Here is a 14,012-nt window from a genome sequence, read left to right on the forward strand (position 1 = left end):
GAACCCAGTTTTCCTGATTTCAGGTTCAGTGGACTCACTACTAAACACATCAGTCAGTCACCTGATTCCCTCCCCTCCTCTGCACTCTCATTAAGTATGGGCCACATTAAGCACTGGGGCTCTATAGAAAGTTGCTAACTGCGATGGGCCTGAGATGTTCCCAAAATTGTCTCTGGAGACATAAGACCAGAGTGTGGACCTCAGCTTCTACTACGTACTCCCTGTGAAGCCTTGAGCAGGGCACAATCTGAACCTCAATTCCTTCAACTCCAAGATTCTCTTTCCAAACGACAGAAGAGAGAATACAGTGGACTGAAGACAGAACTGGACCCAACTTCTGCCAGGCACTTCCTGGCTTTGTAACTGTAGGGCAAGCTGCTTCAGCTCTCTGAGGTCATGACCTAGGTGGTATTTACCATTCTGGGCTTTTTCGAGGAGCTAATGAGGTAAGCTCATCAAGTGCTTGATAAACCTGAAAGTGCTCCATCTCATTAAAAATGATTATTACTATTAGAGATTGAGCCTTTGGCAAAGAGCCACAAATCCTGCTTCTGGCGTACAAATTGTGTGGCAAACAACCTGGCTGAGTCTTAATTTCTTCACATATGAAACAGAGAGATTAATACTTGTTCTCCACATTCATACTATTATCAATTAGATAATACATATGAAAACAGTTTGTAAATGGTAAGCCTATAAAAACCCAAGTTATTACAGTAATTCTAAAAATCAGCAAAGCACAAACCTCTCATCCCGACCCCCCAAGGTAAGCTTAAAGGAGTTCTTGCTGTGCATTTTCATTCCAAATGACTTTGTGTGTGTTCTGTAGTTTTAAGAGTCCTTCTTTGGCTTTTAATATCACAAAAGCCTGCAAATTAGAGCCAAGCAAAATTTTTTATTTGACTATGATGTATTCATTTTATCAAACTATTAAGAACTCAACTGGCCAAAAAACCCAACAGTACCCCTGAAAGAACACAAGTTGCAGATTTCTAGTCACTGGTTCCATAGGGGTGTGTGGATGTAATTTTTAAGCTTGTATTTTACAAGGAATGAAAAACAATATCAGATTATGAAGGCCCTCTGCAGACATCCTGCTGTAAAGCGGTTAGTGGATATATATTCAGGTGAGTGGTAGAACACAGCAGCAAGAATTGCTGAAATGGTACCACTTCAAACTTGTTAGAAATTAATCCCAAGAAATTAGAGAAGTTGGTTAATATAAAAAAATCACATACAAAATTTCTTATGTGACCCACATTTTCCTATTTTGATGTAAATAGTCTTACTGATGTCCCATAATTTTTCTTATATGAAAGTCACAGTTCATTGTAAAATAAAGTTTTTACTCCTATTCGATTAATTGTAATGCCCCATAGTACATCTAGGAATAATGAATGGAATGAAAGATGAGTTTTCTAGTATGTTTCTCAGACTATCCAGAAAATGGGTAACTAGGTTTGGAAGGACTTCATTCTTCCCACTCAGCTGACATTTCTGAACTTTGACTCTCAGGTCTCTAACACATTTCATGCGAATGACTGTATGTTCTGAATTTAACTGCAAACATTCTGCTAGCAGGCCCTGGACTTAGAAAAGGTCATTTCCATCTTTCATGAAAATTGCAAGATTTTTGAAAGAGGGAAGAAAAAGCTCTATGGAAAAAAGGAAAGAATTCTTCCAAAGAAGATTCATCTATACTTATCACAATACTTTTAGGAAGTTAATGATGTTTGTAAAGTCTTGTTTTTTCAAGAGTTTTGAATTACAACTATTAGCTAAAATAGTTACTCAGGTTCCATGTAAATTTCCCAACACAGATTACATTATATACAATAATCTGGATTTTTAATATGCTGCACATATGATCTTAATTTAGAATACTGGCACATATTTGGCATATATTTAGGTATTACATATGTACATGCTTTATAATTCAGGCTGATTTAAGTTGTATTGGACGAATTTTTGTTTTTGGCAAAAGCACTTGATCATCGTTAGATAAGAAGGATCATTTCAACCAACTGCTTCCTTTGGCCAGTCCCCATGACAAAAGCTATCCATGGACTGTGTAATTTAGCAACTGTGACTTCATTAAGTAGGGCTCTCAGTTTGCATGCTGGCCACATTTGGCAAAGTCCAGTCACAATCAAAAATAGCAACAACCTGCTTTGGATCATAATCAAGTAATGAATTTATTTTTGGCATTTATGCTACAAGCCCCAGATGCCATGGGCTTGAGCTTGAAGAGTACAAGAAGATTTGTCAGAATCTAATGAGCACATATGACACTGTCTGGTGGGCTTGCAGGAATATCTGAAGATGATTTCAAAAAACAGGTGTGTTTGAGGACCAGGCAAATGTTTCATTACAACTAAATCCCAATCTTGAAGCCAGCTCCTAAGGCCAAAAGAACTTTAATTTCTTTTGGCCATATTAATACTTTGGAAGAGAAGAGTCTCTTTAATTTGACCTATGTATTTTTTTGACTCATCTTTCCTGGTCTATGCCATTAAGGTGGGGTTTTTTTTTTTTTGGTTGTTCTTACCTGTCTCTCAGTGTGCTGGGGCCTAAGTAAGGGTACTGATTTTCCTTAAGCTTTCCTTTGATGAGATGGTCCAGTGTTTCATAGAGGAAAGGCTGATGCTGTGTATAAACATTTTCCACTCCCTAAGACAGAGGGAAATGGTTCTTATGTCACTCATGAGATATTTTGCAATATAAACACATTAATGACACTCAGATCAGAAAAAGATGGAGAGTTCTTGAAAGAGTTTTAAAAGTGAATTCAGGCAGTGGTTCCAAACATGCCAGCTCCATGCTTGGCATGCCAAGGGCCTCTGTCCACTGGAATACTTTTTCCAGTGCCATCCTCTCTTTATTCTCACCTATTTCCTAACCAGACTTTATTCCTCTCTGTCAAGATTTCTATCCTTACTTCCAATCCCCATAATAAATCTCTTTTATCAATCTAAAAAAAAAAGTGAATTCAAGGTTCATTTCAATATTTACCTCATCATCAAGTATTGCTACCCTATAGAAAATACTATAAAATTTAGGGCTATGAATTGAAAAGGATTTTATAAAGTTTTCTAAAGTTATCATTCACTCTTCAGGGAGTTCTTTGGTGATGTTATTTGACAATGAAAATGTTATGTGGAACAGAAGGGAACAGGAAAGACATGAGAGAAACTTCACTATATCTAATAATTGTATTGTTTCTATTCAACCTTAAGTATCTGCTAGAGGAAGGGATCAAGGATTTACATAGAACCTATTAGGTGTTAAGCACTATAAGAGACTTTACATCTTATTTGATTTTCACAACAACCCTATGAGGGATGTGCTAGTAATATCTTCATTTTACAGGTTAAGTGACTTGCCCAGGGTCACACAGGTACTGTTTGAGGCCAAATTTGAATTCAAGTCTTCTGGACTCCTGACGCAGCACCTTATCTACTGTACCACCACCTGCCTCAATCTATTAGAAACATGTTTTCATTATTTCCTATTCAACTATTAAATCCTATACAACACTATTCCAATATGGAAAACTCCTAAATAAGAACATTGACTAGCATTTAAGTAGCACCCAAAGGTTTATAAAATACTTTACATAGGTTACATTATTTTCTTCTCACAACAACCTTGTAGGGTAGATGATGACATCATGCTTCTAATTTTACAATTGACTCAAATGACCTGCTTAGGAACACACAGCTACTGAGTGTCTGAGATCACATAGAAACTCAGGATTTGGACTCAAAATCCAGCTTTCTGTCCCCTATGCCTCTTAACTGCCCAGATGGAATATCTTCTAGAACATCTACTCTAATCATTTAACTGACATAGCATTCAATCACAGCAATTTTAAGATACTTTGAAATTTGTATTTACTCATTTACTCACTTGCAACCTCTTGACCTTCAGTTACTTCTCATCTAGGGAAACATGACAGAGATTTTAATACCTTCAATCCTTTGAGGAACTGCTTGGTAATAGCCACTGCATCTTTGGGGCTAAAGAGGTCACTTCCCCTTGCTCGTTTGCCACCATACTCAACAACAGCAGGCACCAGCTATAGAAAAAGAGAAGGAAGCCTAGTTACAAAAGAGAAGAAACCCTAGTATCTCTGGGTAACTCACAAGCAACTAGCTCTAGTCACATTTCTCCATAAGGGGTAAAAATCACATGTGTAAAGTCATATTGTTGCCCTCAATGTTATTTTTTGTGACATTGTTTTGGATAAGTTTTTATTATTATACTTTTTAAAAATAACTTTTTATTGACAATACATATGCATGGGTAATTTTATTATACTTTGTTTTAATCACAATTTCTCCTGATATCCCTTTTTCTCTCCTTCCCAGAGAACAAATAACAAATAATGTTTTGTAAAGAAAAAAAAAGAAAAAAAACAAATCAGCATACTAAAAATAAAAGAAACATATAACACTTGTACATGCTTATACATATACTTGTATAATGCTGGGCGATATCTTCTTTAGAGGAATACTTCTGCTTTATAATTTTTTAAAATTGATTAATTTTTTTAGTGGTTTTGCTTTCCATTTCCCTTATAATAGCCATTGTATATACTGTTTTCTTAGCTTTGCTCACTTTACTCTATATCTGTTCATGTAGATCTTTTGATAGTTCTCTGCATTCATCACATTTGTCCTTTCTTTTAGAACAGTAATATCCCATTATATTCATGTGCCACAATTTGTTTAGCCATTCTACAGCCAATGGACATCTACTTTATTCCCAATTCTTTGCTTATCACAAAAAGTACTGAAACATTTTGGAAAATAAGGGGTCTTTCTTCTTAATTGTTTCCTTGGGTATAAGACCAGTAATAGAATCTCTGGGTCAAAGGGAAGGACATTTTAGTCACGTTATTTGCACAATTCTAAATTGCTTTCCAAAATGGTTACATATTGATTCACAGCTCAACCTACAATGAACCTTATGAGTCTCTTTTTCACAATTTCTCCATACTGACTTCCTATCTTTTGTCATTTTTGCCAATTTGCATGGTGTCCGGTGAAACCTCAGGGTTGTTTTGATGCGCATTTTTCTTATTATTAGGGATTTGGTATATTCTATATAGTTGTTAATAGTTTGCAATTGTTTTGAGAACAGTTTCAGTTTGTTATAATTTATACCCTTTGACCACTTATATACTAGAGAAATGACTTTTGGTTTAATCCATTAATTCTTTACATATCTTTGATACTGAACCCTCTCTCCTTTTGAATTTTAATTCTTATCCTAAGTGCATTCATTTTGTTTATGCACTTGTTTTTTTACATTTAATAAAATCAAGAGTTATTTATTTTATTTTCTGTGATTGTCTCCATTCATTGTTGCCAGGAATACATCTTCCAAATATGTTTTACATTACTTCACATGCAAAATACATGTCAAATTGCTTGCCTTCTCAAGCAAGGAGAAGAGATGCGAAGGAAGGAGAGAATCTGAAATCAATAAAAAAAGTGTTAAAATTTTTTTACCTGTAATTGAGAAATATTTATTGAAATAAAAACTTTTTTTAAAAAAAAGAGTCTATAGATCATTATTGATCACAAAATAGAAAATTTTGATTATATCAAATCGAAAAGCTTTTGTACAATAAACTAATGCAGACAACATTAGAAGGGAAATAATAAACTGGGAAAACATTTTTACAGTCAAAAGTTCTGATAAAGGCCTCATTTCCAAAATATAGAGAGAACTGACTCTAATTTATAAGAAATCAAGCCATTCTCCAATTGATAAATGGTCAAAGGATATGAACAGACAATTTTCAGATGAAGAAATTGAAACTATTTCTAGCCATGTGAAAAGATGCTCAAATCATTATTAATCAGAGAAACGCAAATTAAAACAACTCTGAGATACCACTACACACCTGTCAGATTGGCTAGGATCACAGGAAAAGATAATGCAGAGTGTTGGAGGGGATGTGGGAAAACTGGGACACTGATACGTTGTTGGTAGAAGTATGAATACATCCAGCCATTCTGGAGAGTGATTTGGAACTATGCTCAAAAAGTTATCAAACTGTACATACCCTTTGATCCAGAAGTGTTACTACTGGGCTTATGCCCCAAAGAGATCTTAAAGAAGGGAAAAGAACCTGTATGTGCAAGAATGTTTGTGGCAGCCCTCTTTGTAGTAGACAGAACTGGAAACTGAGTGGATGCCCATCAAATGGAGAATGGCTGCATAAATTATGGCATATGAATATTATACAATAGTATTGTTCTGTAAGAAATGACCAATAGGATGATTTCAGAAAGGCCTGGAGAGAACATGAACTGAGGCTGAGTGATATGAGCAGGACCAGGAGATCATAATATACTTCAACAACAATACTGTATGATGATCAAGTCTGATGGACGTGGCCTCCTCAAATGAGATAAACCAAATCAGTTCCAATGGAGCAATAATGAACTGAACCAGCTACGCCCAGCGAAAGAACTCTGGGAAATTAGTATGGACCACTACATAGCCTTCCCAATCCTTCTATTTTTGTCCGCCTGCATTTTTTATTTTCTTCACAGGTTAATTGTACACTATTTCAAAGTTCAATTCTTTTTGTGCAGCAAAATAACTGTATGGATATATAAACATATATTGTATTTAACTTATACTTCAACATATTTAACATGTATTGGTCAACCTGCCATCTGGGAAAGGGGTGGGGAGAAGGAGGGGAAAAGTTGGAACAAAAGGTCTTGCAGTTGTCAATGCTGAAAAATTACCCCTGCATTTATATATTAAAAAAAGTCTATCTTCTTTTTTTTTTTTTAAATAGCTTTTTATTTACAAGATATATGCATGGATAATTTTTCAGTTCTAATTTATCTGGCAATTTATTCAATGCTTTATTTTTTCTTTTGTTTATCATTCTGTTAGACTCGTATAAAACTAAGAGGGGCATATTGAAATCTCCTATCATTATTGAATTACTATCTTTATCATCTAGTATGATAGTTAATAGTACATTTAAGTTAATTTTTCCTTTATAAATCTGGATCCTAAGGCATTTGGAGCATATAAGTTTAATACCGAGTTTACATATTAAGTTTAATATAAGTTGATATTTATTTGTCATTTATTGTTTCTTTCAGTATAATGTGGTTTCTCTGTTGATGCCTTTTAAGATTATGAATGTTTGTTTTTGTATTGTCTGATAGCATGACTGCAAGTCCTGCTTTTTTGGGGTTTACCTGATACATTTACAAAATTTTTCAGCCAGCCCCTTGGTTTTTTTTTTTTTTTCCTGTCTCTGCTATTTAAATGTTTCCTGTAAGCAGCATGTTATAGGATTCTTTTTTATGCAGATAATGTCACCTTTTTTTTTCATTTTAATGGGTTAATCTATTCACATGTAAAGTTGTATTAGATTTATATGTTTTTTCATATATCTCTTAAAATTTCTTTTTTCTAAATGAGGTTTCCCCCTCTCTTCCTTTGTAAATGCAGTACTTTATCTCTTCAATTATTTTAGCTTAATCTGTTTTAGGGCATTTCTATTCCCACTAGCTCTTTTCCCTTTGTCTTCAATTTCCCTCTTCCCTTGTCACCCTTTTCCTTAGTTTTTGGAGTTTTGCTTATTTATTTTTTTCCTTCTTTCTTTTAACTAGTTATTTAATTCTTCCTCTTTTTTTTCTTTTGGCTAATTAGTCAAGTAAAATCTATTAGTCAAGTCTTCATCCCATTCATCTTGTTTTATTCATTAATTTTAAAAAATTTCACTTTCTGTACCTTTTTCTATAAAAGATTTCTTCCTCTTATTCTTATCGTTATTTTTCTTCTCTTTCTGTCAAGTCTAGATTTTAATTCTTTAATTCATGGACACATACCTATTTTACTTTTTTTAGTCTCTGTATTTCTCATGACATTAAAGCTTCTACAGTACTTCTTCTGAACAGTTTCTATGTTATTGTCTTATAGAGTCTTTTTCCTGGACCCTTTTTTTCTGCTATCCCTCACTCTTAGAAATAACAATTCCTGCAAGTGATAGAGGATATTGTACTATCGTACGAATTTCCCTAGTCTCTGACTGTCAAGTTTATTATTAACATTTGCCTTTTCCAGGGTCTTCTTTCTGGATCCATGTCCTCCCACATTTTTAGGTGTCGGTACCCACAGGATGTTCCCCATTTCCGTGTCCTTTCTAAGAACTGCAGATTATATCCACTGTAAGGTCCTCATCACTATTTATAGGATATCTCTCTTCCTTGATAGGAGCATTAATCAGCAGTATTTCCTTTGACCAGTGAAATAAGTTTTCCCCTTTAGCTGATCCCTTCTCAATCCTTCCCTTTGCCTCACCACCCATTTCTCCATGGATTCTCTTCTTTTTGAGAAATGACAGGCGTTATTTTCCCTTCATTGTTAACCTTGGCTTGATTAGGATTCTTCACATATTCTCCTCTATGTTCTTCCTTCTTTTCTCCCTCCCTTCCCTTTTACTTATCATGTTATTCTGTAATTTAATTAAAAAAACCAACCACTCACCAATGATTTACCAGTGTTATAAGTGCATGATTTTTCAGGCCTGTTTCTCTACTATTAATTCTAGTTCTCTTCTGCTTTCACTGTTGACTCCTTATGTACTTTTGGAAAGAAATCTTTTAATGGTCCCCACTCTCCCACTTTCCCCAGCCAAATCTTCCCATTGGTTGCTATATTTGTTTACCTTTCTTGTGTATTTCATGGTTGGGATGTTTCAAAAGCAAATAATTCTTTTAGGTCTGGATTTCAATAAATGAGTAAACATTTCTTTTTTATTGAACATTAATCTTTTAAAATTAATATTTAGAGTTCAGATTTTCAAGGGCTATATCTTGAACACTTTTGCTTTTCAAAACAAATTATTCCATTCCTTCCTATGCTTTGTAGTGAGTACAGAAAAGTCCTGTGATATTTGAATTTTTTTTCATGTTTGAAAGCATTTTCCTGGTCATATGCAGAATTTGTTGTTTGTTAATGGAAGTGTTAAATTTAGCTACTGTGCATCTTATAGGGTTCTTTTTTTCTTTTAATTTTTGGAGGAAATCTGTAAATGCTTTCAATTGGTATTTTGTTTTTTATGTTCATACAAGGAGGATTATTTTCTTGTATTATTTCTTGCATGGTGGTATTCAGATTTTTTCATCTGTTTTCTTGTGGAATCTACAGAGTTCTATGCTTCAGCAGATATCAAATCATTTTTCTTTGTCTTGTAATATTCTAATTTATAGATGTTTGGATATTTGTTTTAGCTGATCTGAAGGACATATTATCTTATGTTATTAATAGCTTCCCTGTTGGTTTATCTCTTTATGCTCAAGATCTTAATTGAATTTTCTTCCTCCTGAGATCCTTATAATTCCAATCTTTCCCCCTTATTTTTCCCTATTGCTCACTTCTGAGAATCCTTTTCCTTTAATTGTAGTTTCCCTGTAGGCTGGACCTCGATGCTATGTCAGTCTTGTCCATACTGAGCAATTAAATTTTCACATTCCTTGGGTCTCTGTTCCAAGCAACTTCTGAAGTGACAGAACTGACCCTCAGTTGGATGTTGGACTCTTCTTCTCAGATTTACATAAAGTCACACATATGTCCTGACCAATTCTCTCTATTCCTCAAACCTCAGCTGAGGTCTGTTGTGGCAGAGCATGACCACATGGCATTTCTAGCTGGAGTGAAATTTTGGTTTTCAAGTGGCACTGAGAAGAGGGGGGTAAAGGGTAGAATAGAATTCTGTTGTAAGCCCAAGCGTCTACTTGCACAGCCTTACAGCTGGAGCATGGTGGGTGATGGAAGAGGAGATATTAAGTCTGTTAAGAGTTAGCACTCCTTTGCTGTCAGTTCACTGAATTGTTATCTTTTTAGAGTTCTCAGTGTCCTAGACCATGAAGACAGATAAAATGCTTTATCTCTTGCACATAATTCTTATTTTGGAGAAGTTTGAAAAGTTATGAGGATCAGAGAAAATGTCTAGGCCTGATTTGTTGACTATGTGATACAGAAATCTACTCCATATAGGATTTTCCCTATGATCTGGCCAAATCCTAAATCCTCCAACCAGGAAATAAGATCAATGTTACATTCTATACTTTGTCTACTGGATGGATTTCTGATCACTTAACATTAAATTACCATGTTTTTATTTACATAAAGGTATTTTCTAAGTTGACATTTCCTAACTAAATTATTTTTCCAAAAGGCAAGTTACTTGACAACACTTTTCCTTCTACTCCCGATTAAATAGTCTTTTATAAAGATTACCTTGCGATACTTCTCTGAAACACCTTTATTTCTGAGGTCCATCATCAATCCAGGGAGGCTATTACTGCTGTGACGTTCATAATGCAGGGCATAAAGCATCACTAAGCGTACAGCATCAAATTCAGTTACTTTGGGATTCTGCAGTAGCCTTTTTATGTTCTGTAAGGAGACAAGAAGTTATATTATTTCTCTTCACTTGGGAAGGAAGATGTAGTATAGTGTCTCAATTCCATTTCATTGATCCACAGTGATATAATTGAATTTGTGATGATTTAAAATCCCACCAGAGCATTGTACATTTCATGCATTTAACTAGCTGCTCAAAATACAGACAACCGCAAAACATTTGAGCAAGCTCAGACTTAAACTAAGGAAATAAGCCCTTTCTGATAGATATTTATCAATCAAAAAGCTTCTTATGTGCCAGGTACTGTGTGGAGTGCTGGGACAAGATAACAAAAATAAAAGGATCAGTGCCCTCAAGGATCTTATATACTCTTGGGGAGGGTGAGAGGTACATGTGTCTACAAAATGAGTACAAGGTAATCCATCTGTCAGGGAGGCACAAACAGCTAAAGGGAATCACAAAAGACTTCATGTGGGAGAGAGCATTAGAAATGAGTTTTGGAAAAGAGATCCTCTAGGAGGCAGACACGAAGAAGGAGTGCATTCCACACCTTAGGGATAGTCTGTTCAAATATAAAAAGTTAGGAGGTGGAATGTTAGGTATATCAGGTGCATCAAGAAGTCCAGTCTGGTGGAACCCTTAAAAGGAAAGCTATTTAACCAATCCACAGATATTTCTTTTTTTCTTCATCTAATACCAACTTTTCCAGTAAAACCAAGAACAAATAACTAGTGATACCATCAATGCTGATACAGAACAGTTGAACTGCCTAGTACTCAGCACAATACCTGGCACGTAGTTTATTGTTTATTGACTGATTGACCTGTTGAGGGGACAAAATCTGTCATACAAAAATTGGCTGAGCTGGGAGAAGATTCAAGGAAAACTTGGTAGCTGTCACCATGTATCTCAAAAGTTGGCAAGCAGATTAAGCTTGGTCTGTTTAGCCCCAGAAAGCATAGCCAGGAGTAAGGGATAGAAGTTAACAAGAGACAATTCAAGCATGATATCGGAAAAAATGTCCTACTTTTAAGTGTGGTACCAAAGTAGAAGGGGTTTCCTTGAAAAGTGGCGGATTCTCTGTCAAAGGAGGTTTTTGAACAGATGACCAATGGTTAGGACTTCCAATCTGGTATGGGTTAGATTAGATAGCTTCTAGGGTACCTTCCAATGTCAAAACTGTGTGATTCTGTGAAAATCAACCTTTTACTCAGCGCAACTCCAAGTAATTACTACTAAAATAAAGATTAAAAAGAGATTTCAGAGCCAAGTAGATAATATTCAAATCTCTTAGCTTCATGACCCTTGGAAGGTAGACACTGAGGGTAGAGAGAATTAGACGCTTTTCACAAATTACAGGCATTTTTGTTGTTGTTGTTGTTCTGCAATAGAGAGAGAAGAAAGATTCCTGACGTGAACTATGGGTGCTATCTGCTGAGGAAATATACTATTTGGTATACTCGATCCTCTATAGGAAATCCTCTGTTATGATGGTACTTTTATAACACTGAAATCCCATGAAAGCTCTGCTGAATGAGATGAAAATTCTGTTTAAAGAAAAAAAACAGACTGTTCTAGAGCAACATGCTCTTAGGGAAGCCATAGTGGCTCCTCATGATCCCCAGTTCCTTAAGTATGTACAACTATGTTTACAATTTCTAAATTTTGGGAGGAATTGAGAGAATCATCAGATCACAGTTCCAGGTCTATAATTTCTTTCCCCTTTTGAAGATCAGGACAAGTCATGTCCCTCTCCAGTTTTATAGCATCTTTTTAAATTATTAAATAAGGTTCAGATATCAAGTTTTTTTTAGGTTCCTGGGATATAGTTCATCCAGTGATGCAGTGGAAGTGGTGGTTCTGGATTTGGTGTCAGAGCATCTGAGTTTAAAGCCCAGTTAAATAAACTTTAAATAAATTTGAATGTAACTGTAATGTCTTTTGTGAAGTTCTGTGGACACTCCAAATCCTTTATGTACAAGTGGCTAGAAGCAAAATATCTGTGCCTTTCTTTTTCCTGGTACAGAATCTAAATGGTAGAGATACTCAATACATAAAAATATAACTATAGTTCTTAGGGTCTGTATTAGAGGAATGCATTATAACAACAACAACAAAAAAAGCTACAACATTCCAACAGACTTGAGATGGAAAATGTCAATCACACCCAGAGAAACTGAATGTGGATTGAAGCATATAGTATTTTCACCTTTTTGTGTTTCACCTTTCTTTTTTTTTTCCCTTTTAGTCTGATTTTTCTTATACAACATGACAAATATGAAAATATATTGAAAGAATTGCACATATTTAACCTATATCAGATTGCCTGCTATCATGGGGAGGGGGGAAAGAGAAGAAGGGGAAAAGAAAAATTTGGAACACAAAGTTTTACAAAACTGAATGTTAAAAACTACATATATTTGGAAAAATAAAATGCTACTGAGAAAAAAAATTGCAACAATAATTTCAAAGTTCAACATCTGGGGAGGAGGGGGAGTTTCTAGGCAAAAGACTATCCAAATTTACATACAGTATGATTCTATGTAACACCATTCAAAGAAGATGCTAACATAGCTAGATTTTAGCCTTGACATCCCATTTCACTTATAAGCATGGTCTACTGTGCAAGGATCCTTTCCTTTTTTCCTATAGGAGAGTCCCTACATATGAAGAGACTCTCCTCAGTTGGATTACTGAAGCTATGTTTTGAGTTTGCTTTCCACTGCGAACATCTGTAAGAATCAAAAAATTGAGGAATTTATCCTTAGAAGATCTCATCCCTGAATTTACAAATCTCTTCTTCATTTTTTCTTCTTTGAACCTGCTATTTGGCCACTGCATAATGTTCCAAGCCTATTCAAGTATATAACTAAGTCTTATTTCAGTGTTTCAGGATTTTAGTATGCAAACTATATATAGCTGAAGAACGTTAGAAACACATAATTAGCTTGCTACTGGTTTAAGACATTAAGCCATCTCAGCTTCTGGTTCTATCTTTATCATTCTTCCAATGAACAGGTCTCTCCCCTATCTGTGGAGGTCACTATCTTTTCTTATTATCAGGGTTACACTGGTAAAGAATATACAACTTAGTTTCAGGACATATCTGGTTTTGAATCCTAAATCTGACATTTAATAATTGAATAAATAAGTCATTTAACCACCTCCCTGAGTCTGTTTCCAATCGGTGAATTATCATTTACTCCACAGAGTTATCTTGAGGATAAAACAAAATTATGTATGAAAAGCATTAATAAAAAATTTAAAACACTAAATGTGTGTCAGCTCTCTCTTATTTACCTAACTCCTGTCCCTTGGTAGAATGCACTCAAAAGGAGCAAGATGTTATTCAGTCTGCACCCGAGTCTATCCCTCTGACTTAAGCTGAAAGTGCTCTCTTGGGAGCTGTTTGATTTGCTGACTGGGTCGGTGCATCCTAGGTCCTGCTGGCAGGAAAATGCTGACTAGCCTTTCTTTTGGTTCTAGAAACTCAGCCCCTTAGATAAGCAACCCGTCCCATCAATACATCCCTTTTGTTCCCTTTATTTCTTCTCAACATTCATTGAGAATCTACTGTATACAGGACACTGGTAGGTGC

At 35.2% G+C, this 14,012-nt stretch overlaps 1 protein-coding gene across 1 annotated transcript in view; it reads right to left on the minus strand.

The window, feature by feature from the left end:
• The window catches only part of VPS45 (vacuolar protein sorting 45 homolog), a 74,026-nt gene that overhangs the window by 32,913 nt on the left and 27,101 nt on the right, over positions 1-14,012 (minus strand). Inside the window, exons 11-13 of the mRNA XM_051992777.1 lie at positions 10,288-10,446; positions 3,971-4,078; positions 2,549-2,670 (exon numbers count right to left, since the gene is read on the minus strand). Of these exons, the coding sequence (XP_051848737.1) occupies positions 2,549-2,670; positions 3,971-4,078; positions 10,288-10,446 (389 nt within the window). The remainder of the gene's footprint in view (positions 1-2,548; positions 2,671-3,970; positions 4,079-10,287; positions 10,447-14,012) is intronic.

The sequence above is a fragment of the Antechinus flavipes genome, chromosome 4 (assembly GCF_016432865.1).
Source record: "Antechinus flavipes isolate AdamAnt ecotype Samford, QLD, Australia chromosome 4, AdamAnt_v2, whole genome shotgun sequence".
Classification (NCBI taxonomy): domain Eukaryota; kingdom Metazoa; phylum Chordata; class Mammalia; order Dasyuromorphia; family Dasyuridae; genus Antechinus; species Antechinus flavipes.